This window comes from Ctenopharyngodon idella, chromosome 11, assembly GCF_019924925.1.
Source record: "Ctenopharyngodon idella isolate HZGC_01 chromosome 11, HZGC01, whole genome shotgun sequence".
Lineage (NCBI taxonomy): Eukaryota > Metazoa > Chordata > Actinopteri > Cypriniformes > Xenocyprididae > Ctenopharyngodon > Ctenopharyngodon idella.
The window spans coordinates 26790933-26818669 of NC_067230.1; the positions used below are offsets into that span (position 1 = coordinate 26790933).

At 33.7% G+C, this 27737-nt stretch overlaps 2 protein-coding genes across 10 annotated transcripts; both read left to right on the forward strand.

Moving 5' to 3' along the window:
- Positions 1-239: 239 nt before the first annotated feature.
- On the forward strand, positions 240-19065 carry LOC127522383 (uncharacterized). Of its 9 annotated transcripts, none has more exons than XM_051912259.1 (10): positions 296-365; positions 6771-7067; positions 8419-8472; positions 8695-8772; positions 8889-8907; positions 9069-9120; positions 9218-9287; positions 9670-9765; positions 10953-11002; positions 11112-11686. In XM_051912259.1, the coding sequence occupies exons 1-10, from the start codon at positions 311-313 to the stop codon at positions 11199-11201; spliced, it is 861 nt and encodes a 286-aa protein (XP_051768219.1). In that variant the 5' UTR covers positions 296-310; the 3' UTR covers positions 11202-11686. The 9 variants fall into 9 exon arrangements, with proteins under 9 accessions (XP_051768212.1, XP_051768213.1, XP_051768216.1 ...); XM_051912261.1 differs by lacking the exon at positions 296-365 and adding an exon at positions 4262-5979 and having other exon boundaries at positions 9218-9283; XM_051912258.1 differs by lacking the exon at positions 296-365 and adding an exon at positions 4274-5979.
- Positions 19066-19285: 220 nt separating this feature from the next.
- LOC127522380 (uncharacterized) lies at positions 19286-27428 on the forward strand. Its single transcript, XM_051912249.1, has 15 exons — positions 19286-19958; positions 21634-21930; positions 22979-23056; positions 23158-23205; positions 23354-23380; positions 23657-23722; positions 23817-23867; positions 24198-24263; positions 24484-24561; positions 24701-24719; positions 24878-24929; positions 25027-25096; positions 25473-25568; positions 26157-26206; positions 26317-27428. Exons 1-15 carry the CDS (start codon positions 19904-19906, stop codon positions 26404-26406), a joined length of 1143 nt encoding a protein of 380 aa, XP_051768209.1. The 5' UTR covers positions 19286-19903; the 3' UTR covers positions 26407-27428.
- The last annotated feature ends 309 nt before the right edge of the window (positions 27429-27737 follow it).

A 27737-nucleotide genomic window follows, 5' to 3' on the forward strand; every position in this document is an offset into this window, starting at 1 on the left:
ATTAAATTCTATTATATATAATATGAAAAACACTAATAAGAAGATTTATCAGTCAGAGAATGGATAGTTTTAGTCTATAACTCTACCAGTATGGTTGTCATTGAACATTATAAAAGTATTACATGAGAAATCCTTGAGACTTATGCGCACTCTATGAAACGTTACATCACACATGGCTATAAATGTATTATTTTTATCTACACTTTCATCAACGTAAAACTGCTCAGTATAGTTTCCTGTGGTCTAGTGCACTACTTCCTAATTCACCCATCGTGCGTGACTCGTTCTGTCTCTTTTCACACTCGCTGTAATGGAGTTGTTCATCTTCATTGTTTTTCAGCTTCTTATGGAGGTTCAGTCTTACAGTAAGTGATCTCTGCTGTTCAGTGTCTTTTTAAATATGTCCACATTTATAGTGAACAAAGTTTTATTGGCTAAATATTTCAGAATGTCTGATATGTGAAGTTTTAATATGAACATACAAACATACACTACCAGTCAAAAGTTTGGAAACATTCATAATAAATACAGAAAAAACAATAATATTGTGAAATATTATTACAATTTAAAATGACAGTTTTCTATTTTAATATACTTTAAAATGTAATTTATTTCTGTGATGCAAAGCTGAATTTTAGCATCATTACTCCAGTCTTCAGTGTCACATGATCCTTCAGAAATCATTGTAATATTCTGATTTATTATCAATGTTGGAAACAGTTGTGCTGCTTAATATTATTTTATAACCTGTGATACTTTTTCAGGATTCTTTGATAAATAAAAAGTTAAAAAATATCAGCATTTATTTAAAATAGAAATCTTTTGTAACAATATAGACTACCTTTCAAAAGTTTGGGGTCAGTAATTTTTTTTCTTTCTTTTTTTTTTTTGAAAGAAATTAATACTTTTATTCAGCATGGATGTGTTAAATTGATAAAAAAGTGATAGTAAAGATTTATATTGTTAGAAAAGATTTATATTTTGAATAAATGCTGTTCTTTTTAACCTTTTATTCATCAATGAATCCTGAAAAAAGTATCACAGGTTCCAAAAAAATATTAAGCAACACAACTGTTTTCAACATTGATAATAACTGAGTATCAAATCAGCATATTAGAATGATTGCTGAAGGATCATGTGACACTGAAGACTGGAGTAATGATGCTGAAAATTCAGCTTTGCATCACAGAAATAAATTATATTTTAAAGTATATTAAAATAGAAAACCATAATTTTAAATTGTAATAATATTTCACAATATTATTGTTTTTTCTGTATTTATTATGAAATAAATGCAGCCTTAATGAGCATAAGAGACTTCATTCAAAAACATTAAAAATAGTAATGTTTCCAAACTTTTAACTGGTAGTGTATGAGCTACAACCTACCTGATATATTTGTTTTACTGTAAAGTATTACTGTATACATCAGCAATAATTAGCAGCTCTCTTTTTTTCATTTTTGAACAAAAATATGTGATTAATTTTGGAATATTATTGTACATTGTCAATAATCTTAAACATTGTCAATGTAATGTAGTGATTGATCTGTTTTGGTTGTTTCAGAATCTCCTGCTCTAAAAGTATCTCCAGATGTCATAAGAGAGTCCAGCTCAGTGAAGATGATCTGTGAGACTCCAGCAGATGTTGCAGTGAAACAGTGTTATTTCTACATAAACAGAGAAAAAGAGAATATAAAACTCAGTCCATCATGTGAGCTCAATCTCACTGGTGCTGAAGTGCTCAGATGGGCAGCTGTAAAATCACCTGTATCAGTCGACATTAACTGCTACTACATAATACCTGAAAACGGGATTGATAAATCATCTCATTCTCCTGCTGCCACAGTGACGGTTCTAGGTGAGATATTTCACTGCTGTTCTTGTTTGGAAACTTGATGCAATTATTTTTTTTAAAAAGTTAATTAAGTATGGATTATTTGACTTAAACAGGTTCACTTCAGAAACCCATAATCAGTTATAATAGCGATGATGTCCAGCCCATCATATCATGTGAAATACCACTATCATACTATCATACTATCACACTATCATATTATAAGCAATATTTATATTATAAGAGTAAACAAAACAATTTAATATTACTGCAGTTGTAAAATGCAGAGGTAAAACATGTCCAAATGTGGTTAACATATCAGACAATGGCAAAACTAAATACATTTTTATATTTTATATATTAACAAATACATTTTTAAATTGAAATATTCAGGCCTGCAAAAAGTCATGCAGATGAGTAAAAATGTATGTATTTAATAAACATTCTAAAAAAACTATTTTAGTCATCTGGATATGTGAGAGCTTAGAGTGACATTTACTTGCAAGCTGAAATGTGAAAGTAATTTATAAATCTGTCAAAATATTTCTGTAATTATAACAATCATGAATGACTGGGAAGATTGTGGAAAAGTCATGGAAATTTATTAGTCAAATATTTGTTAATCCTGAATATACCAATTAGACTGTTTGGACCACTGAGGTTTCTCTACCCAGCTATTTCTAAAAACAGAACCCAAGTCAAAATGTCCCATTTCTTTTTGATCACTACTCAGTCTTTTTCTTTTTTGCTCATTAGATCTTCCTCAGGCCAAGTTAACAGCATCTGCTTCAGTTATTAATGAAACAGACACAGTTCGGCTGAGCTGTGAGAATACTGAACATCTGAAGATGGAGATGTGTTACTTTAACATAAATGGAAGAGAAAGTAACTCAAAACAGAGCTCATCATGTCAGCTCTTTCTCACTGGATCTGAGATCAGTATTTGGTCAGAAGGTCAGAGTTCATCTGTGAGAATAACCTGCTTCTACACTGTGAAGAAGTCAAAAGTTCAAAAACCATCTCCTCACTCTGATCCAGTGACAGTAACAATCCAGAGTAAGGTTTTTAATGCATGTGTTGAAATAACTGATCTACAACAGTAAAACTTAATAATCACTTTTCTCAAAAACAAATTACTTTACACCTACTTTTATTTGTCCAGTAAGTGATACTCTACTGCTCAAACTTTGACAACTGCCACAAAAACAAGCGAGTAACCTTGTCTCAATATACCTGTAGAGGATTCTCTAGAGCATTTCTGATATTATGTTATATTGTATGTTATGCTGTAGTATTAATACTAGTACTATTGTAATTAGAGTTTTATTTCCAAACTAAATGCATCATGTGACACCATTTAATTCTCTTTGCAACTTCAACAGCGACCTCTACTGGTGAAACTTTGACAGACAAAACTTGTGAGTGAAGATTATTTTAAAGATAAAACACACTTGACAAACACACAGAGGCATTTTCTTATTTCACTTTAAATTGCTTCAATGTGAAAATTATTTTTTCTTAGTTTATTGCACAGCTTTCTTATATGACTATGATTATTCAGTCACAGGATTTAACAGTCAAATATTAATACAGTAATTACAGCTTAACTCTATAATTGACCATTGTCTCTGGTAACTGATTTTAGGCTAATAGTTTCCTATCTCTCATATCTGATCACATACTGTTGACTCTATCAGCTGTTTTCACACCAGCTTCTGCTCCTGAAACCACCAGAGAGACACAAACATGTGTTTTTGCTTTGTTGCTAAGAGAATATTAAATCTGTGTTAAATGTTAAATGAGAATCCTTTCCTGACAGAGAGATCATGTAGAAACACTGATGTCTGTAATCATGATGCAGTAGTTCAGTTTTTTATTCTACTATGATTTCATCATCATCTTTTCTGTTTCAGCTGTTCCTCATTCTGATCACATTCACTCTGAAGGTTCTTCATTCACTCACAACACAAAACTGATGTTCTGAATATCTGTAAAAACTAAAACAAACATTGAAATTTCCTTCTTTCATGGTCATATGATGTGGCATGTTAATTTAAAATGAATTTAATAAATCTGCACATAATATATCTGATATAGATAGAAACATGGATTAAAGCCTTATTTTTTTCTTTTGTCAGTCTCGTGGCTTTCAGTAGTGCTGGTTTTCTCTGGTGTTGGTTTATTTCTGTCTGGACTCATGGGATTCATCTGTCTCTGCCACTTTGACAGTAAGTTTAGTTATGCATAAACCGAGCTCCATGATATAGAAACATGATAATAAAGTGTGTATCTGTGCAGGTTCTGATGATGTTCTCACAGAGGTGAACTACAGCTCCTGCCAGGTGGAAACAACATCTCTGTTAAATTCCTCTGTGTGCTCCTCAAAACATGGATGAACCGCTTCATTTCTTCACTTGTTGTACCTCTAAAGAGAAAAAAAGATTTGTACAGAAAGAAAAATAGTATATTTATTGAATTCATATACTGATCAGCAGGCCAAGGCAAGGTTTTATCCCAAATTTTGATTTTGCACGAAAATAAAGATTTTTGTATTGTTAAAATATATTAACTGTAGCTGAAAGCAAGTCATCTGTAGAGTTCAGTGATGCAGATTTAAAGCATCAAACATGTTAAATTATTTTTTTTTAACAGTAAAGTTGCATTTTAACTGCAGCATGTTATAAACAATTTCACAAAATTAGCATATAGTTCCCTACTTGTTCAGTTTGTATTGACTGAAAAAAAAATGATTATAATTTTAACTGTAAAAGACTATAAAAATGCTATGTTAATTGGTTAACATTAAGTTCCCTTACAATAAATGGGAAAAATGTAATAGATCTAACCTGCATTACATTCATGTAATTTTATAGTACAATATTGTTAAATGTACAATTTTTGGAAGTAAGAAAGAACAAATCATCTTATAATTTACAGTGAATAGCCATAAACTGGCATTCCCTGTGTGACACTTCACATTTGTTGTTTTTTAATTTTAATAATTATGTTTCTTCTTAGTTTTTTTGTTATCAGTTATGTACATCAGGGTTTTATGTTGTATCTTATGTTGTTTAATTTTTATTGCATTGATTTGGTGTCACATGTACATGACACTGCGTTCACCTTATATATATTGACCTCATCTTGTAGAAAAGCTACTTTGATTTGTCATTTGACTTTCTCTTCACCGCTAGTGTTATTATGGTGGATGTCAGTAGCGTGGCCTTGCTAATTCAGCAGAAAAGAGCTGTTGGATTAACTGGTTTAAAATGTGTGTGATTTTTTTTTCTTTTCTTTTTTGTATATTAATTCTATAACTATGTTTACATTTTTACTGCATTTTTACAGAACGATGGCAACCACAGCTTTGTAATAATGACAGGACTGCAGTGTTATTTTCTGTTAAACAACTGTCCGTTCAATGAGCAACTGAACTGCATGACTTTGTGTAACATTTTAGTCTAAAGATGAAGAGGAGAGACAAAGTAAATCAATAACAACATTGTTGTGTTAATATGATAACACAAACAAAACAGAGTACAATGCACAAACAATAGCAGACAATGAACTGAGGAAACTGAAGGGCTTAAATACACATGGTGATGAACACAAATACAGATAGGTGTGCTAATTAAGAGAATATCCATGGCAACTAAGAACTGGCAGGAAAAAAGAACACAGGAAACGGGTTATAAGTGAAACAAAAAGTCCATGAAAACGAAAGTAAAACAGACAGAATGTGACAGTCTGCTGCTTTTATGCATAAAAGAATAAACATGTACCCAAAAGTGACCACTGAGAGAATAATGTATTAATTTTGATATTATAATCTAATCTTTTTTAAAGTCTATTAATGGTTCAGTTATTTTTGGCACATTTAAATGTTACTTTTACAAAACTACCTTTCGTCTTTCTGAGTCTGTGAGTACAAAAAATGTTACCTGTGGCCCACATCTGCTGTCCATGTGGTCTCATGATATATGTTCATCTTGACTGACTGCTCAAAGTATTAAATGTTTCCTGTGGTCTAATGTGTTACTTCCTAATTCACCCATTGTGTGAGTGTTCTCTCTTTTCTCTCTCGCTGTAATGGAGTTGTACATCTTCATTTCTTTTCAGCTTCTTATGGAGGTTCAGTCTTACAGTAAGTGATATCTGCTGTTTAATGTCAATTAAATACTGTATGTCCACATTTGTAGTTATAAATATTTCAGCATGTGTGATCAGTATGTTTATGTTTCAGTAGAGCAAACATGAACCTACAACCTCTCTGCAATGTAATTAAAATGTATAAAACCGATTGCAGTTACCCGATTAAGCTAATATTTGGGTAACTAGAAATAAGAATAGCCTGTCTATATTAATTGGACATGTGCATGTAAATAACTTATTAGGAAAATCCACTATGTAGTATTTATTTACATGTTCATATGAAAGTAATTCTGGGTCTTACTAGAAATTGAGAAAAGTGCAGCTATTGAAAATATGCATTTAAAAAAAAAAGTATAGGGAGAAAAAATGATAATTTTTCCCATAAATTTTACATTTTACTATACATTGTGTAGTTTTGTGCTGTTGTAAAGACATTAATGAGTTTAAGGCCTGGTTTCACAGACAGGGTTTAGATTAAGTCAGGAGTAGGCTTTAGTAATTATAGTTCCGTAGAAAGAAACATTACTGGTTTGAATCTTAAGACAAAAAAAAATAGTACTGGCATATTTTAAGATAAGTCAGTGCAAGTTGCTTTTAGTTAAAAAAGCTCAAACATGCATTTTAGTCTGGGACTAGCTTAAGCCATGTCTGTGAAACCAGACATTAATTTGTTTAAAGGTTAAACCAAAACATGGACCATATAGTTGAAAAATGATGCATGTTCATGTAAACGTGGTCAATAAGAGATGTAATGATTAATTGATCTGTTTTGCGTTGTTTCAGAATGTCCTGCCTTAACAGTATCTCCAGATGTCATAAGTGAGTCCAACTCAGTGAAGATGATCTGTGAGCACCCAGCAGGTGTTACAGTGGATCTGTGTTATTTCTACATAAACAGAGATGAGAAGAATATCAAATCTAATTGGTCATGTGAGCTCAGTCTCACTGGTGCTGAAGTGCTCAAATGGGCAGCTGTAAAATCATCTGTATCAATCAACATTAACTGCTACTACAAAACAACCGAGCACGGGATTAATAAACCATCATCTCATTCTCCTGCTGTCACAGTGAAGGTTAAAGGTGAGATATTTCACTGCTGTTCTTCTGCATTAGAAACTGTTATTGCAATGTGTTTAGTAACTGGAATATTTCACTTCAAACAGATTCACTTGAGAAACCCACCATCAGTGTTAGTGATGTTACATTTATAGGGCACTTCTGGATGGATATTTATAAAGACCCTTCAATCAGCTGTATAATGCAACACAGAAAGGACAAATATACTAATATAGGAAAGAGTTGAGTATGGTTGATCATAATCCCTGTGGTGTTGAGACTCATTCACTGTGGGTCTGTGTCAGACTATGAAGTGAGAAACAACATATTAAAGCTGATTCTATATCAGTTGTGGACAGTGTGAATCAGTAGATAGTGGTCTTTGATGACAGATAAACGCTTAACCATAGTGTGACTTTGGCAAGTGAATAACCTGATACATTTAGGCAGTAAGGAAGATGTTGAAGTCAAAAGTATTTCAATTAAAATATCTTTCAAAAATATGCTTATTTATTTATTCTGAATTGATTAATTATGATTTTTAAACAATGGCAATAAAATGAACAGGATGAAAATAAAGAGCACTTGCTCAGTGAGTGATTGACAGCTTACATGAGTCTCAACCAACCTTTGAAGCATTAATATTATCATACAGATGATTGTATTTTGTTGAACCAACTAATGCCACAAAACATCACAGAAATCATCAAATCAATTGCTAATACTGATGTTTGTGCAGTTGTTTTCCTTCCAAAAATCACACATTACAAAAGGGCTAACAGGATTAAAGTTCATATATTCTTCCTCAAAAAGAGTTAACATGACTATAGAATTAACGTTGGATTCAAATGTCAGGTTCAAAAATATAGCTGCAATTCATTTAAAGTTTATTAATACATCTGTAACTCATAGTTTTAGTCTTTGAATGTAAATCACAGAGAATTCAACAAAGACGAGGCTCATGATTGTGCTTCTTTTTTCAACATGGTTACTAATTGCTTATGAATTATGTGTATATTCAAAAATTCTATTTTAATACTATAACTACACGCTGTGGCACTATGTTTTTTCTGCAGTTTCAATGGCAACCTCTACTCGTATTACATTGTACTTACTCAGATAAGTACTGAGTTATATTAATTAACTACTTCTCCTTACAATAAAGTTAAGGTTAGTGTTTGGTTTAGGGTTTGGGTACTTGTAATTATGTATAATATACTGTCATTACTACATGTAGTAACGTATAACTACATCACCTTGAAATGAAAGTGTTGCCAAATTCTTTTTACAGTGTCTTCATCAAACACTGAAGCACTGCTGTCTATTTTTTTTATCATGTATGATATCATTTGAGCTCTTCCTGTTTCTGTTTCAGCAGTTTCTACAACAGCTGATCCTAAAGATTATCAACATACACCACTACACAGAGGTTTTATTCTCAATCATTTTCTTCCATATTTGAAATGATTTGACTATTGCATTCTCTTTCAGATCTCTGTAGAACATTTACTTATTTCCATACACACAACAAACATAAAATAAATCTACAATCACATCAATTGTCAGGTGGACTGATGTATCTAAAGCACTCATATTAATCATCATAATGCACATAAACATGTATTAAAGTGTTGGTTTTGTTTTGACACAGAAACATGGTTTATAGTTCTGGTTTCCACTGGTGTTGGTGTCATTTTGACTGGATTCATCTGTCTGTGTCGGTTTGCAAGTAAGTAAAGTTTATAATTGTTCACTCCATGCTGTTCAATATAGAAATGATCATGTGAATTTATCATTAAAACAACAGAGAGTTGACCAAAATGCAAAATGCTCATTGTTTTCTAGGTAAAAAAAGAAGAAAACAGTAAGTTTATTTTATTTTTTTTTTTATGGTTTTAGTTTCAGTTTTAGTTAACTATAATAACCCTGATTGTAGTCTATGAGCTTAATATGCAAATGTTTATCACCTTATCTGATATATGCATGCATGAAAAGATGCCATAAAGATCAATATTTGATTCTTAGCAATAAAATGAGATCAATAACATCAGATGTGCCCAGTCAAGGAACTGGTATGGTGAGTATCTTTGTGATTAATCTTTAAAATCACAAATATTTAATAATGTGTAAGATGGCTGAAATGGACATGACCTTAAATATTCTTTATGTTTTAGAGTTCTGGACCTGCAGAGACATATTCTCTGATCACTTCTGTACCAGCCACATCTCAGCCCATATCTGTGGGTACGAGAACATCATTCTCAGTAAATGATCTCAGATAGCGTGAAGCTTAGAAACAGATGTGCCCAAGAAAGATAAATAAACCTGCTGAGTTAAAAACACCATATAGTGACCACAGCTTCTAAGAAACTGGTACCCTTTCCTCTTTCAAGTCTTCAGCAGATCAGCATTATTAGCCACATCTTCTCTTAGAGGAACAGTTCATGCCAAAATGAGCTATTTTACATAATGTTTACACTGTACAATGAAAGAAGCAGTGATGAGAGGCTGTAGAGCTTCTAAAATTACAAGTTTCAATCTTGAAGCCATTTCACATTTGGCCAGTTGTTTTGGATGGTTTTCTATTGACTCTGTTTGACCCTCTTCATCATGCTGTTCTTCAAAGGCCTTGAACACCCAGATTCCCACCAGGACAACACACCAGATCCCACAGCGACTTCCTCTTTCATTATGGCTGAAAATTCAATTTACCAGCCCTCAGGTAAGTTTTTTGCATTAAAATGGTCATATCATGACAAATCAAATTGTTCTCGTTCTTTACTATGAAAACATGCTGTGGTTTCACAACTCAAAACTTCCTCACTAGTCCAAATACAGCATTTTTGATGCACACATATAAGCATTGAGAAACTTGACCCACCCACGATTAGCTCACACAGAGGAAGTGAGACAAATACTAAATTCATCATAACTGTTGAACAATGAGTCTGAGAAGAGAAGATTCTGCACTCAGAAAAATGATACGTTGGATTTACTTAATTTTTTTATGTCAGCAGGTTCCATGTAACTTGATTATGTTGCATTTAATTAACATTATTTATTTCAGTTAACTTAAATTTATTACATAAGGTTAACTCAATGCCGTTTAGTTGAATCAGGTTAACATTCTTAATTTTGTCCAAAACCATTAAGCTTAATTATTCTAAAATTAATATCAAACAGAAATTAAAACAAGTAATCCAGTTTAATTGATTAGTTTATTTAGTGAATGCATTGAAAAACAATTTTCATAACTTTTACAAAATCTTTACTCTGTAAAGACTCTTATTGTTAGGTGTTAGCCAGAAGATGGTTTTATTCCATCTATGGCATGCCCAAAATAGTTGTTTTTATTATAAAAACAACTTTAATTGTTGTTAGCAAGTCCTCAACCCAAGCACATATTCTACATTTCACCACAATGGTAACCCCAAAACTATTAACATAACAGGAACTTTTAAATACCAATATAATAAAACAGTAAACATTAAAAAGTCTCTCCATTTTCTCATGTTGCTAAAAACTGCTTAAAATAACATTTTATTTCAACTTTTACTCTCCCAGATTAGCCCCTTTGCAAAGCATGATGGGAAGTGAAAGTCCTGTTTGATTGAGTCCTGGTTGAGTTTACTTGATTGAAACATGTTATTTTAATATGAAAACATCAAGTTAAGTCAAAAAGTAATCGTTTCAAGTCAATTTAACATGAAGCAATTAAATTTGAACCAGAAACCTAATACAATGGTGTTGAATCAAAATAAGTTGTTTAAATAAAGCGAACAGCATCAAAAAATCATTTTTCTGTGCAAAGTGCCAAAGCTTAAAATACATTAAAGCTTTATGACAGAGAGCTTATTCATGAAGGTCAAAACATGTTCTTTAAAGTGCTATGACGCTTCTGCTTTACAGAAGATTTGGTCAATACTCAACAGAAAGAGGGAAATACAGCGGAAAATGAGGTAATATATGAACAGTCACACCCCAAACCCACATAACCAAATGAGACGTCCATCATGAACAGAATACAAACACATTTATCTTGTCTGTCTTTATTTTTTTCCCCTCCAGAATGTTTACCACCTGTACTGCTCAATCCCTGACAAACCAGTTCACTCAAACGCAGCAGATCAAGTCTACAGTTTGGTGAAGATGCAATGATGAGCCTCAAGTCTTGTTTCATTATGTACATTCATTATAAATAAAATATCCTTACTTGCTGACAAATAGGTTTTATATATTCATCATTTAGTGTTTGGTGTGTAGTGCATTGTGACCTCTGTGACCACACAGAAGGGTTTCTCTAGATTTTCTCTAGCTCAATACTGCCTTGTAAGAAGTGCTTGGGATTCAGTAAGCTGAACTAAAAAATTTATTGATGAATGAAAAAATGTTTTTGCACAAACATAATTTCAATATATTTCTAAAGAAAATTAATGTCTGCTAAGTGTTTTATAATGGATGCTGGCTGAAGAAGCGTGTTTTCGAGAAGTTTCCAAGGGTCATTGGTGTTTCCCACCAAAAGCTCAAGGAAAAGTTGAATTCTCAGTTGACCCCTTTAAGCTGCACCCTTGCTGTTGTTTTATGTGTTTGCTATACCTGTCTGCCTGTTTTTGGAGTTATAATTAAACTTGAGTTTTTTGGAACCTGGTTCTTCTGTCTTCATCGGTCTGCCTGCATACACCGTGACACAAACAGGTTAAATTTTTTAATTAAAATTTTAGCCCAATGGTTGAGGATGTCTATATTTGACCCAAATTTAGGTTGAAACAACCCAGCATTTTTTAGAGTGTACTTTTACAAAGCTACCTTTTGTCTTTCCTAGTCTGTGATCTTATAAAAAAATGTTGTTGCCCAGATCTGCTGTCCATGTGGTCTCATGATGTACTTTCATCTTCATAGTTCTGTCTGCACAAAGTATTAAATGTTTCCTGTGGTCTAATGTGTTACTTCTTAATTCACCTATTGTGTGAGTCTTGTCTCTTTTTTAACTCTTGCTGTAATGGAGTTGTTCATCTTCATTGCTTTTCAGTTTATTATGGAGGTTCAGTCTCACAGTAAGTGATCTCTGCTGTTTAATGTTGATAAAATACAGTATGTTCACATAATTATTAATTTTTTTTTTTAAAGGTTTAGTTCACCCAAAAATGAAAATAATGTAATTTATTACTCACCCTCATGTCGTTCCACACCCGTAAGACCTTCGTTCAACTTCGGAACGCAAATTAAGATATTTTTGTTTAAATCCGATGGCTCCGTGAAGCCTACAAAGCCAGCAATGACATTTCCTCTCTCAAGATCCATTAATGTACTAAAAACATATTTAAATCAGTTCATGTGAGTACAGTGGTTCAATATTAATATTATAAAGCGACGAGAATATTTTTGGTGCGCCAAAAAAACAAAATAACGACTTATATAGTGATGACCGATTTCAAAACACTGCTTCCGGAAGCTTCGGAGTGTTGTTATTCTTCTGTGTCGAATCATGATTCGGATTGCGTGTCAAACCGCCAAACTGCTGAAATCACGTGACTTTGGCGCTCCGAACTGCTGATTCATTACGCTCCGAAGCTTCCTGAAGCAGTGTTTTGAAATCGGCCATCACTATATAAGTCGTTATTTTGTTTTTTTTTGGCGCACCAAAAATATTCTCGTCACTTTATTATATTAATATTGAACCACTGTACTCACATGAACTGATTTAAATATGTTTTTAGTACATTTATGGATCTTGAGAAAGGAAATGTCATTGCTCCCTATGCAGGCCTCACGGAGCCATCGGATTTCAACAAAAATATCTTAATTTGCGTTCCGAAGATTAACGAAGGTTTTACGGGTGTGGAACGGCATGAGGGTGAGTAATAAATGATAGAATTTTCATTTTTGGGGGAACTAACCCTTTAATTGTCCAAAATATTTCAGCATGTGTGATCAGAACATGTTTTAGTAGAACTGAGCAAACACATGCACCTACATTCTTTAAGGCATATTAGTTTTAATTCGTCATGAAAATTCATTAAACTGATTGCAATTACCAGATTAAACCAATATTTGCAACTAAATAAGAATGCCTATATTAATTGGACGTGGTGTAAACACTTTATTTGGAAAATCCAGTATTTATTTACATCTGCACGTTCATATGAACATCATTCTGAGTGTTACTTGATATAGGCATTGAAGCTTGTTTCTGACATGGAATAAAAAGTAATTGCAGCTGACTTATTTTCTTAGAATTGTGAGATATAAACTCGTAATTATGCGTTATTGAATTATTAGATGTAAACTTGCAATGAAAGTCAGAATTGTGAAATAAAAAGTTGCAATTAAAGTTGAGGTGAGGACTTTTACTGTAATAATTTTTTTTTTTTTTTTTTTTTTTTTTTACAGTTTTAAATTGTAAAGCAAAAGTGTAAGACAAGAATTCTGAAGCCAGTATGATTTATGTACAACATTAGAATATTATGAAAGTTTGATCAATAAAAAAAAGTCAGTATAGACAAAAAAATCTAAGAAAAGCTGAATGATACTACTGTATCTGTCTGTATATTACATATAGGACAGTTCTAGATGGACACTATTTATAAAGAGTTGAATATGGTTTATTATAATCCTGTGGTAACAGCAGTGGTGTAGTCTACGTGATACGCAGGTATACTCCGTATACCTACTAGGAAAGGTATACTCATATACTCACTTAAAAAAAGCGCGAGGATACGCGAGGATGGGATTCATCATCCTTCCAACTTCCTCTGTGTGCTCCAAAAAACATGGATGAACCGCTTCATTTCTTCACTTGTTGCACCTTTAAAGAGAAAAAAAATGATTTGTACAGAAAGAATGATAGTATATTTATTGATTCATACTGATCAGCAGGCATCAGACTTACGATTCTTACATTGCCGTTATGGATTATTTTGCCTTCAGATGTATCTATATATTGTCTAAATATTATTTGTGAATACTCAGTTTAAGGGAAGTGATGCCATTTCTTTTGTATGTATCATTTGTTTTATGTTTTGGGTTAAGGGAGTTAGAAACGTTATTGTATTTTGTTTTGATGCGTTTTCTTTCTTGTAGGGAATTTAGAGGGTACTAAACTAGTTATTTTTGTTTGTTATTGTGGCCTGGTTCACTCCTGAATTTGATCCCTTTGTTTCTAGTTTTCACTTTTTCTTGTTAATAAATCCACTTTTGTTTAACATTTACAGTGAGCACACATTCATTTATGTTATGGTTGGCCCTAGACGTTTGTAACACAGTAAAAACTTGTTAAACAACAACAAAAAAATATAGCAACATTAACATTTACAAAAATACCTTCCATCTTTCTGAGTCTGTGAGCTTATAAAAAATGTCACCTGTGGCCCAGATCTGCTGTACATGTGGTCTCATGATGTACGTTCATCTTCATAAAACTGACTGCACAAGCATTAAATGTTTCCTGTGGTCTAATGTGTTACTTACTAATTCACACATTGTTTGAGACTCGTTCTGTCTCTTTTGTCACTCGCTGTAATGGAGTTGTTCATCTTCGTTGCTTTTCAGCTTCTTATGGAGGTTCAGTCTAACAGTAAGTGATCTCTGCTGTTTAATGCAGATAAAATACAGTATGTTAACAAATGTAATATGTAAGTTTAATTGTCAAAAATATTTCAGCATGTGTAGTTTTAGTAGAACACAGCAACTACATGAACCTACAACATCTCTGTGTAATTAGCTTTACTTCATCATGAAAAATTCATTAAACTGATTGTAATTGCCCGATTAAGTCAATATTTGTGAAACTAGAAATAAGAATGTGTGTATTAATTGGACTTGATCATGTAAACACTTTATTTGGAATATCCACTATATTTACATCTGCACGTTCATATGAACATTATTCTGGGTGTTATTGATATAGGCAGTTAAGAAAAGTGCATCTATCAAAATATACATTTTTGAAGTTAAAAAAAAAGCTCCCACCCCCCCCATAAATAAATAAAAATGAATTAAAACCACACTTTACTATTCATTGTGTGTGTGCTGTCGCAAAGATATTTATGAGTATAATTTTGTTTAAAGGTTAAAATAAAACATGGACCCTGAATGAGAAAGTATTGGAAATGTGGTCAATAAGAGATGTAATGATTAATTGATCTGTTTTGGGCTGTTTCAGAATCTCCTGCCTTAAAAGTATCTCCAGATGTCATAAGTGAGTCCAGCTCAGTGAAGATGATCTGTGAGCACCCAGCAGGTGTTAAAGTGGATGTGTGTTATTTCTACATAAACAGAGATGAGAAGAATATAAAATCGAATTGGTCGTGTGAGCTCGATCTCACTGGTGCTGAAGTTCTCAGATGGGCAGCTGTAAAATCATCTGTATCAATCAACATTAACTGCTACTACAAAACAACCGAGCACGGGATTAATAAACCATCATCTCATTCTCCTGCTGTCACAGTGAAGGTTAAAGGTGAGATATTTCACTGCTGTTCTTCTGCATTAGAAACTGTTATTGCAATGTTTTTAATAACTATGGATTATTTCATTTCAAACTGATTCACTTGAGATTCAATCTTATCAATAATAGTGATGAGGATGTTACACCTATTAGGCACTTCTATATGGATACTATTTATAAAGACCCTTTCAATGAGCTGTATAATAAAACACTGAAAAGACAAATATACTAAATATAAGGAAGAGTTGAATATGGTTGATCATAATCCTTGTGGTATGTTGAGACTCATTGAACATGGTTGATATCTGTCTATGAAGTCAGAAACAATATACTGTATTGAAGCTGATTCTAGCAGTTGTGGGATGATGTTAGATAGTAAATCAGTAGGAAGACAGTAATCTGTGACAAAAACTCTTAAAGGGTTAGTTCACCCAAAAATGAAATATCTGTAATTAAGGCCAATACTGAGCCTGCATTCAGACATAAACACTGAAGCTCTGCAACGAAAATGGCGTAGCAGTATGACAGAGGACAGACGAATTTGTTGAATAAAGTCGTTATTTTTGTTTTGTTTTTGCGCACAAAAAGTATTCTTGTCACTTCATAACATTAAGGTTGAACCACTGCAGTCACATTGACGGTTTTAACAATGACTTTAGTACCTTTCTGGACCTCAAAAGGTGCAATGTCGTTGCTGCCTATGTGTGGTTCAGAAACCCTCGGATTTCATCAAAAATATCTTAATTTGTGTTCTGAAGATGAATGAAGGTCTTATAGGTGTGGAATGACATGAGGGTGAGTAATTAATGACAGAACTTTCATCTTTGGGTGAACTATCCCTTTAACCACAGTGACTGGCAATTGAACCTGATATATTTATGCAGGAAGAAACAGTCATGTGATGATCATGTGATCAAATCTATGGAAGCTGATTGGATCATTCTGTTCTGCAGAATGACTACAAAACATTTTGTGACTACAAAACTTAATACATGTTAAATTAAAGGTATAGTAAGTGACACTGTTGATATTAGAAATCGACACCCAAACAAACAAACCCTACCCAAAAGAACCCACCTCTCCCTTCATTGCTCTGCCTCCAAAATAACAAGAAACCACTAACAGCTGCCTCATGAGACAACTCGCACAAATATAAATGAAACATCTGTGATTCCACAACAACAACAGCATATCTTGGTTATGTGAAACAGAGAAAAAACAGTTACTCATATATTGAGCAGAAACAACACAACGTCGGTGTCCATTTTCAGGCCTTCCCCCTCTCCAATGTCTCTCCAGCGCTGGAAAGCTTTTCTAGTATTAATGCGGGTCCTAAATCTCTTGCCTGATCATAACCCTTCTTTTTCCTATTATGTTTCTCTGACCATTTCCTCAATTTTCTCAAAAACAAAACTTTTATTTGTCCAATGTGTGATAGTCTCTGCTGGTCAAGCTTTGACAACTGTCACAAAAACAAGTAACTTTATATCTCAATATAGAGGATTCTCTAGAGCATTTCTGATATTGTTATGTTATTCTGCAATATTAATACCAGTACTACTGTAATTAGAGTTTGTAATTAGTATTTGTTTGTTTATTTTAATTAAACGTATATGAGACATACACCTTACATTTCAACATCATGGATTTTACAATGTATTTAAAAAACCCTTGCACATTAATTTCTGCCGTTTTCTCTTTATTTTAAAAGAGTTGACTAAGCCAATGATAGGTGGATGATGATTTTTTTAATAATGATTATCACATTGAATGAATCTGCCCAGCTCAGAATATATTTATATTGTTTTATTGTTATACTGTATTACTGTAGAGTTTTATTTCCAAACTAAATGCATCATGTGACATTGTTGAATTCTCTTCAACAGCGACCTCTACTGGTGAAACTTTGACAGACAAAACAACTTGTGAGTGAAGATTATTTTGAAAATAAAACACACTTGACAAACACAGAGGCATTTTCTCATTTCACTTTAAATTGCTTCAAAAATGATTCTTAGTTTATTGCACAGCTTTCTTGTGACTATGGTTATTCAGTCACAGGATTTATCAGTCAAATATTGTTATACAGTATAATTACAGCTTAACTGTATAATTGACCATTGTCTCTGGTAACTGATTTTAGGCTAATAGTTTCATATCTCTCATATCTGATCACACTGTTGATTCTATCAGCTGTTTTCACACCAGCTTCTGCTCCTGAAACCACCAGAGAGACACAAACATGTGTTTTTGCTTTGTTGATAAGAGAATATTAAATCTGTGTTAAATGTTAAATAGGAATCCTTTCCTGACAGTGAGATCATCTAGAAACACTGATGTCTGTAATCATGATGCAGTAGTTCAGTTTTTTTATTCTACTATGATTTCATCATCATCTTTTCTGTTTCAGCTGTTCCTCATTCTGATCACATTCACTCTGAAGGTTCTTCATTCACTCACAACACAAAACTGATATTCTGAATTTAATAAACAAAATCTGCACATAATATATCTGATAAAGATATAAACATTGGATTAAATCCTTATTTTTTCTTTTGTCAATCTCGTGGCTTATAGTAGTGCTGGTTTTCACTGGTGTTGGTTTATTTCTGTCTGGACTCATGGGATTCATCTGTCTCTGCCACTTTGACAGTAAGTTATGCATAAACTGAGCTCCATGATATAGAAACATGATAATAAAGTATGTATCTGTGCAGGTTCTCACAGAGGTTCTCACAGAGGTGAACTACAGCTCCTGCCAGGTGGAAGCAACATCTCTGTTAACTTCCTCTCTGTGCTCCAAAAAACATGGATGAACCGCTTCATTTCTTCACTTGTTGCACCTCAAAAGAGAAAAATGGTTTGTACTTAAAGAATGATAGGATATTTACAGTATGTAGCTATTGAATTCATATACTGATGTGCAGGCCAAGGCAAGGATTTATCTCAGATTTTGATTTTGGGAGAAAATAGTTTTTATGTGGGTAAAATATGTTAAATTTAGCTGAAAGCATCTTCAAGTCATCTGTAGAGTTCAGCGATGCATTCACTGACAGATTTAAAGCATCAAACATATTAAATCTAATTTCTTTTTTTTTTAATGAACTATTGAGTGTTAACAATAAATGTATTAAAAAAAACTGCAGCATGTTATAAACAGCTTCACAAAATTAGCATATAGTGCCCTACTTTTAAAAATTTTTTAATTTTAACTGTGAAAGACTGTAAAAATGCTATGTAAATTTCCTTACTCTATATGGTAAAAAATAAATGGATCTAACCTGCATTACATTAATGTAATTTTACAGTAAAATATTGTTAAATGTGAAATTTTTGGAAGTAAAAAAGAACAAATCTTCTTATAATTTACAGTGAATAGCCATAAACTGGCATTCCCTGTGTGACACTTCACATTTGATGTTTTTTTAATTTTAATAATTATGTTTCTTTTTAGTTTCAGTTATGTACATCAGGGTTTCATGTTACATGTTGTTTAATGTTTATTGCATTGATGGTTGTTTTTGAGTTTCCCTGCCTGTTCCTTGAGTGTTTGGGTTAAAAGACTATTTCCTGGAATTATCCTTCGTCGTGTGCTTCATTACATCCATTCCATGACAAGGTTTACATTTTTACTGCATTTTTACATTATTATTCTGGCAACTACAGCTTTGTAATAATGATAGAATTTTTGCAGTGTTATTTTCTGTTAAACAACTGTCAGTTCAATGAACAACTGAACCACTTGATTTTTTGACGTTTTAGTCTGAAGAGGACAGACAAGGTAAATCAAAATAACATTGTTTATTAACCAAAGCGAAACTCAGGCAGTCCAATATGATAACACAAACAAAACAGCGTGCAATTCACAAACAATGCCAGACAATGAACTGAGGAAACTGAAGGGCTTAAATACACATGGTGATGAACTCAAATACAGATAGGTGTGCTAATTAAGTGAATATCCATGGCAACTAAGAACCGGCGGGAAAAAAGAACACAGGAAACAGGTTACTAAGAGAAACAAGCTAAAAGTCCATGAAAACGAAAGTAAAACAGACAGAATGTGACAGTCTGCTGCTTTCAAAGAGTAAACATGTACCTAATAAAATGACCACTGAGAGAATAATGTATTATTTTGATATTATAATCTAATCTTTCTTAAAGGCTATTAATGTTTCAGTTATTTTTGGCACATTTAAATGTTACTTTTACGAAACTTCCTTTCGTCTTTCTGAGTCTGTGAGTCTACAAAAAATGTTACATTTGACCCAGATCTGCTGTCCATGTGGTCTCATGATGTACGTTCATCTTCATAGAACTGACTGCTCAAAGTATTAAATGTTTCCTGTTGTCTAATGTGTTACTTCCTAATTCACCTATTGTGTGAGTCTAGAACCTTTTCTCTCTCGCTGTAATGGAGTTGTTCATCTTCATTGCTTTTCAGCTTCTTATGGAGGTTCAGTCTTACAGTAAGTGATCTCTGCTGTTTAATGTTGATAAAATACTGTATGTTCACATTTGTAGTCAAAAAAAATTTAATTTTCTAAAATATTTCAGCATGTGTGATCAGTATGTTTATGTTTCAGTAGAGCAAACATGAACCTACAACCTCTGCAATGTAATTAAAATGTATAAAATGAATGCAATTACCCGATTAAGATAATATTTGGGTAACTAGAAATAAGAATAGCCTGTCTATATTAATTGGACATGTTCATGTAAATGGCTTATTTGGAAAATCCACTGCAGTGTTTACATCTGCACATGTTCATATGAAAGTAATTCTGGGCGTTACCAGAAACTGAGAAAAGTGCAGCTATTTGAAAATATTAATTTTAGAAAAAGAAGAAAAAAAGATAATTGTTCCCATAAATTTTACAATTTACTATTCATTGTGTAGTTTGCTTCTGTTTTAAAGATGTTAAGTTTAAGGCCAGGTTTCACAGGAAGGGTTTAGATTAAGTCAGGAGTAGGCTTTAGTTAAATTAGTACATTTAAATATCTTTTATATAGTTCCATAGAAAAAAAAACAAAAAAAAAAACATTACTGGTGTGAATCTTGAGACAAAACAGTGGTACTGACATATTTTAAGATATATCAGTGCAAGTGATTTCAGTTTAAACAGCTCAAACATGTATTTTAGTCTTGGACTAACTTAAAGGTGCTCTAAGCAGATTTTGAACAACGCTGTTGGACATTGTTGATATTTGAAATCAATCCAAACAAACCCATCCCTCTCTTCATTGCTCCGCCTCCAAAACTCATTTTACAATCCTAACCACCCTGCTCCGAGTCGGTCTTGAACCCCAGCCCATCTTCTGCTGGCAGCCGAGGCGAATGCACTATCAATGACACTAAACACCACATTCGCTAGTGATCGTCAGTGTGCAATGGTTTAACAGCAAAACTCTCACTATCTGGCAACTGTTACACACGCAGTACGAGAGTGGTTGTCTGTTTATCACAGCTGACGTGCAACAAAATGCTTCACGAAAAATAAAACACAGTTGATGAATAAACAGTAGAAGCACAGAAAATAAACGTACAGTACACAAGAGTAAATACAAAGTGTTCGTTGTTAGTCTCAAACAGCACAGCAGCTCCAGACCATCAAAACCCAGTTTTACTCACATGAGTAGCGGGATCAAAGCAGCCTCCGCATCTGTTTTCAGGCCTTCACACTTAGCTCTCTCCAGCTCTGGAAAGCTTTTCTAATATAAACGCGGGTCCTAAAGCATTTTGCCCAGTCATAAACCTTCATTCCAGTGATATTCTTTTGAGCTGTTTTGTATTGTGTTCCATTTTTCGTTCTGCAGTTTTTTTTTCCCTCTTACTTTCAAATCTCCCTCTCGCTCGTTCTCTCTCCTCGACCGTCATACGCCCCCTAATGCTGATTGGTTAGACGTTTGTTGTTGGTGTCTGCCCGACTAACTTCCAAACAGTGTATTTGAAATACTACTGAGTCCCCCTTTAAGCCATGTCTGTGAAATCATTAATTTGTTTAAAGGTTAAACCAAAACATGGACCGTAGTAGTTGAAAAATGATGCATGTTCATGTAAACATGGTCAATAAGAGATGATGATTAGTAATGATGATGATGATGATGAGTAATGATTAATTGATCTGTTTTGGGTTGTTTCAGAATATCCTGCTTTAAAAGTATCTCCAGATGTCATAAGTGAGTCCAGCTCAGTGAAGATGATCTGTAAGCACCCAGCAGGTGTTACAGTGGATCTGTGTTATTTCTACATAAACAGAGATGAGAAGAATATCAAATCTAATTGGTCATGTGAGCTCAGTCTCACTGGTGCTGAAGTGCTCAAATGGGCAGCTGTAAAATCATCTGTATCAATCAACATTAACTGCTACTACAAAACAACCGAGCACGGGATTAATAAACCATCATCTCATTCTCCTGCTGTCACAGTGAAGGTTAAAGGTGAGATATTTCACTGCTGTTCTTCTGCATTAGAAACTGTTATTGCAATGTGTTTAGTAACTATGGATCATTTCACTTCAAACAGATTCACTTGAGAAACCCACCATCAGTGTTAGTGATGTTACATCTATAGGGCACTTCTGGATGGATATTTATAAAGACCCTTCAATCAGCTGTATAATGCAACACAGAAAGGACAAATATAATATAGGAAAGAGTTGAGTATGGTTGATCATAATCCCTGTGGTGTTGAGAATCATTCACTTTGGGTCTGTGTCAGACTATGAAGTCAGAAACAACATATTGAAGCTGATTCTATATCAGTTGTGGACAGTGTGAATCAGTAGATAGTGGTCTGTGATGACAGACAATCGCTTAACCATAGTGTGACTTTGGCAAGTGAATAACCTGATACATTTAGGCAGTAAGGAAGAGTCACGAGCTGATCATGTGATCAAAGTTGAGATGTCAGAGAGCCAGAATATGTCTGACAAATCTTTAGAAGCTTATTGGGTCATTCTTTTCTGCAGCACCTTTTGAACTCTCAGACTACACAAATGAATACCTGTTAATGTTAAATAAATAAATGTTGAATGCTGAAATATCTTTCAGAAATATGCTATAATTATGATCGTAATTAATCAATTCATGATTCTGAATTGATTAATTATGATTTTTAAACAATGGCAATAAAATGAACAGGATGAAAATAAAGAGCACTTGCTCAGTGAGTGATTGACAGCTTACATGAGTGTCAACCAACCTTTGAAGCATTAATATTATCATACAGATGTTTGTATTGTGTTGAACCAACTAATGCCACAAAATATCACAGAAATCATCAAATCAATTGCTAATGCTGATGTTTGTCACATTTCAAAAGGTCTAACAGAATTAAAGTTAAAACAGAGTTTTGCAACTTTAGGAAAAGTCACCACTAGGTATTTTTTTTTTATATTTGAAGGACCTGTATCTTCAGCACACAAACTTTGCTTTAAAGCTTGCAAATAATTCCACTAACTATAATGCTGGTAATTTGTCTTTGCAGGTTCAGCAACCACCACCACAGCACGTACTACTACTACAACCACCACTGCACAAACTACTACAACAACCCTGAAAATCCGTGAGTAATTTGTAAATGAAAAAAACTTTATTACGCTCATGATTTGTTGAACATTTACTATACTTTACATCACAGCAAAATTCAGTATGTGTTTTCAACAGCATTAACTGTAAAGTCCACTTCTGAAACCACAACATACAGTAAAACTGGTAAGTAACACCTTTTAGTTAGGTCAAATTTCAGAACATGGTTAACAAATGCTTATGAATTATGTGTATATTTTTTTCAAACATTCTATTTTAATACTATAACTATATGCTGTGGTACCGTTTTTTTTTTTTTTTTTTTTTTTTGCAGTTTCAATGGCAACCTCTACTCTGCCAGGTAAGTATATCATTTAGATGCCACATTGCCAAGCAAATAGCAAAATTATGTCTGCTGAAAATGTGAAGTCATACCGGATGAGCATTGTGTGTCTCACTCAGTATGTTTGCCTATTTTAGTGTATTTTTTACACACACATACATACATAATACAAAACGTTCATCTTGGATCTTTCAAATTATCTGTTATCATGGTTATTACTACAATATTCAGTGCAATGTTAAGATTTATGCCAGTCTTTGTAAAGACAATTTTTTGTTTTGAAAACAACTTAAGATGTTCTCACTGCAGTTTCAACAGAAAAATCCACTCATAAACCTTCACAAACAAACACAGAAACATGTGAGTAAAGTTTAGTTTACCTGACAATAAAAATATTCTTTTATAGTGTTTATTGTAAGTCATATAGCTCATTATTTTACCATTTCAATTTCAGCAACAACGGCTGTCACTTCCACCACTGAAACCCCGACATCCACCAGAACTGGTAAATTTTATAAACATCAACCCCATATAAGGAAAATTGTTGGTTACATTTTATTTTAAGGTGACGTATACATTATACAGATAAGAACTGAGTAATATTAATTAACTACATGTACTTACTATAGAGTTAGGGTTAGTGTTTGGTTTAGGGTAAGTTACTTGTAATTATGCATAATTTACTATTATTAATAAGTACATGTAGTAACGTGTAACTATATCACCTTAAAATTAAAGTGTTACCAAATTCTTCTTACAGTGACTTCAAACACTGAAACACTGTTTATATCCATCATGTATGATATCATTTGAGTTCTTTCTGTTTCTGTTTCAGCGGTTTCTAGTGTTCACACTTCAACAGCTGATCCTGAAGATCATCCACTCACACCACTACACAGAGGTTTATTTCTAAATCATTTTCTTCCATATTTGAAATGATTTGACTATTGCATTCTCTTTCAGATCTCTGTAGAACATTTACTTCTTTCCATGCACACAACAAACATAAAACAAATCTACAATCACATCAATTGTCAGGTGGACTGATGTATCTAAAGCACTCATATTAATCATCATAATGCACATAAACATGTATTAAAGTGTTGGTTTTGTTTTGACAGAAACATGGTTTATGGTGCTGGTTTCCACTGGTGTTGGTGTCATTTTGACTGGATTCATCTGTCTGTGTCGGTTTGCAAGTAAGTAAAGTTTATAATTGTTCACTCCATACTGTTCAATATAGAAATGATCATGTGAATTTATCATTAAAACAACAGAGAGTTGACCAAAATGCTGGAGTAAAAACTGAACATAATACAGTAGCTCATTGTTTTCTAGGTAAAAAAAGAAGAAAACTGTAAGTTTTATTTTTGTTTTTTATGGTTTTCATTTTAGTTCTAGTTAACTATAATAACCCTGATTGTAGTCTATGAGCTGTATGTGCAAATGTTTATCACCTTATCTGATATATGCATGCATGAAAAGATGCTATAAAGATCAATATTTGATTCTTAGAAATAAAATTAGATCAATAAGATCAGATGTGCCCAGTCAAGAAATTGGTATGGTGAGTATCTTTGTAATTAATCTTTAAAATCACAAATATTTAATAATGAGTAAGATGGCTGAAATGGACATGACCTTAATTATTCTTTATGTTTTAGAGTTCTGGACCTGCAGAGACATATTCTGTGATCACTTCTGTACCGGCCACATCTCAGCCCATATCTGTGGGTAAGAGAACATCATTCTCTGTAAATGATCTCAGATAACGTGAAGCTTAGTGTCACCAAGAAAGATAAATAAACCTGCTGAGTTAAAAACACCATATAGTGACCACAGCTTCTCAGAAACTGGTGCCATTTCCTCTTTCAAATCTTCAGCAGATCAGCATTATTAGCCACATCTTCTCTTAGAGGAACAGTTCTTGCCGAAATGAGCTATTTTACATAATGTTTACACTGTACAATGAAAGAAGCAGTGATGAGAGGCTGTAGAGCTTCTAAAATGACAAGTTTCAATCTTGAAGCCATTTCACATTGGTCCAGTTGTTTTGGATGGTTTTCTATTGACTCTGTTTGACCCTCTTCATCATGCTGTTCTTCCAAAGGCCTCGAACACCCAGATTCCCATCAGGACAACACACCAGATCCCACAGCGACTTCCTCTTTCATTATGGCTGAAAATTCAATTTACCAGCCCTCAGGTACGTTTTTTTCATTAGAGTGGTTATATCATGATGAATCAAATCTTTCTTGTTCTTTAGTTGTGGTCTAATGATTAGAGAGTCGGACTTGTAACCTGAAGGTTGTGGGTTTGAGTCTCAGTGCCGGCAGGAAATGTAAGTGGAGGGAGTGAATGAACAGCGCTCTTGAGTAAGGCACCTAACCCCCAATCACTGCCCGGTGCCGCAGCAAATGACTGCCCACTGCTCCGGGTGTGTGTGTGTGTGTGCACTTGGATGGGTGAAGTGCAGAGCACAATTTCTGAGTATGGGACACCATACTTGGCTATACGTCACATCACTTTCACTTTACTATGAAAACATGTTGTGGTTTCAAAACTTCCTCGGTTTTGCTCACATAAAAGCATTGAGAAGCTTGACCCACCCAATCACAATGAGCTCATATGGAGGAAGTGGGACAAATAGTCAGTCTGAAATCAGTCTGAGAAGAGATGATTCTGCTGTGCCAAATGTCATTGCTTAAAATACATTAAAGCTTTTTGACAGAGAGCTTGTTCATTCATGGTCAAAACATGTTCGTTAAAGTAATATGACGCTTCTGCTTTACAGAAGATTTGGTCAATACTCAACAGAAAGAGGGAAATACAGGGGAAAATGAGGTAATATATGAACAGTCACACCCCAAACCCACATAACCAAATGAGACATCCATCATGAACAAGATACAAACACATTTATCTTGTCTGTCTTTATTTTTTTCCCCCTCCAGAATGTTTACCACCTGTACTGCACGATCCCTGACAAACCAGTTCACTCAAACGCAGCAGATCAAGTCTACAGTTTGGTGAAGATGCACTGATGAGCCTCAAGTCTTGTTTCATAATGTACATTCATTATAAACAAAATATCTTTACTTGCTTACAAATAGGTTTTTATTTTCATCATATAGTGTTTGCTGTGTAGTGCATTGTGACATCTGTGACCACTCAGAAGACTTTCTCTAGCTCAATACTGCCTTGTAAGAAGTGCTTGGGATTCAATAAGCTGAACTAAAAAATGTAATGATGAATGAAAAAATGTTTTTGCACAAATATAATTTCAATATATTTCTAAAGAAAATTCATGTCTGCTGAGCGTTTTATAATGGATTCTGGCTGAAGAAGTGTGTTTTGGAGGAGTTTGGTGGTGTTAATGTAGTACAGTGTTTCCTACAGGATTTTGTGAGACTATGAGTGGTGGACCTTGGTTCCTTTTGGAGGGCATGTCCAATCTGGTGCATTTAAGGACATTTTTAACACTGTGCTTAACCCCAGGTTATCATCTTTCTAAAACCCTTTCTAAACCCACTCTGGGTTAAGAAATGTTTCACAGTTGAATTTTAGAAGTGAGGTTAGCACCGCTCTTTACCCGGGCTTATGAAACCCTGCTCTGTAGGGCTAGCACAGTATTTGCAGTGTTAACCCCACATTGCGGTGCCAAACTTGTGCTTTCTGAAACGATGCGATGTTAGAATGTTACAGCTGGAGCCAATGGGTGGAGTTTGATGCCCAACTTCCCCTCTCTGGATGACCCTATACCCATAACCCTAACTAGGTCAAGGTCCACCCATATTACATCCAGAGAGGTGGAGCTGGACGTCATTTGCAGTGAACGCCACTTGTCATATTCACATGTTTTGGCAGTCACAGAAACACTGTGTGGTGTATAAACAGTAGTTTCAGAATTTTGGGGGAAACGTGACATGAAGAGACCATTTAACAGCAAACAGCTGCTGACACGTGGATTAAAACTTTTAAATGTTTCTAAAATGTTTGTTAAATGAGATTGAATGTAGGTAATATTGTATACATAAATAAAAACTAAATGTATTCATTCAAAGGACGTATTGTGTAAACAAGTGTTTACAATTTTTTTTTTCCTACAGGATTTGTTGATCTGGAAACTTTAACCCATGTATGAGCTAAAAATAAGCTAATTGAAACGGAGGGGGTTCGTTGATGTATGTTAATATTGGGTGGATGGGTGCGAAACAGCACAATCAGAACTGATTGAGATGGGTTTAATGTGTGGTTCTGTAACGATTGAACAAAAAGGATGAACTTATTAATATATACATACAGGTGTTTCACAAACATAAACATACATTTGAATATTAAACAGTATAAAGTAACATTAATAGAGCATTGCTAA

Excerpts from the sequence above, each read along its gene's own strand:
- LOC127522383 (XM_051912252.1), top strand. The coding sequence starts at position 311 with ATGGAGTTGTTCATCTTCATTGTTTTTCAGCTTCTTATGGAGGTTCAG. Across the intron at positions 366-1,565 it reads TATGGAGGTTCAGTCTTACA|AATCTCCTGCTCTAAAAGTA; the intron begins GTAAGTGATCTC and ends TGGTTGTTTCAG. Across the intron at positions 3,254-3,748 it reads AACTTTGACAGACAAAACTT|CTGTTCCTCATTCTGATCAC; the intron begins GTGAGTGAAGAT and ends TTTCTGTTTCAG.
- LOC127522380 (XM_051912249.1), top strand. The coding sequence starts at position 19,904 with ATGGAGTTGTTCATCTTCATTGCTTTTCAGCTTCTTATGGAGGTTCAG. Across the intron at positions 23,057-23,157 it reads TACAACAACCCTGAAAATCC|CATTAACTGTAAAGTCCACT; the intron begins GTGAGTAATTTG and ends TGTTTTCAACAG. Across the intron at positions 25,569-26,156 it reads TTCAATTTACCAGCCCTCAG|AAGATTTGGTCAATACTCAA; the intron begins GTACGTTTTTTT and ends TCTGCTTTACAG.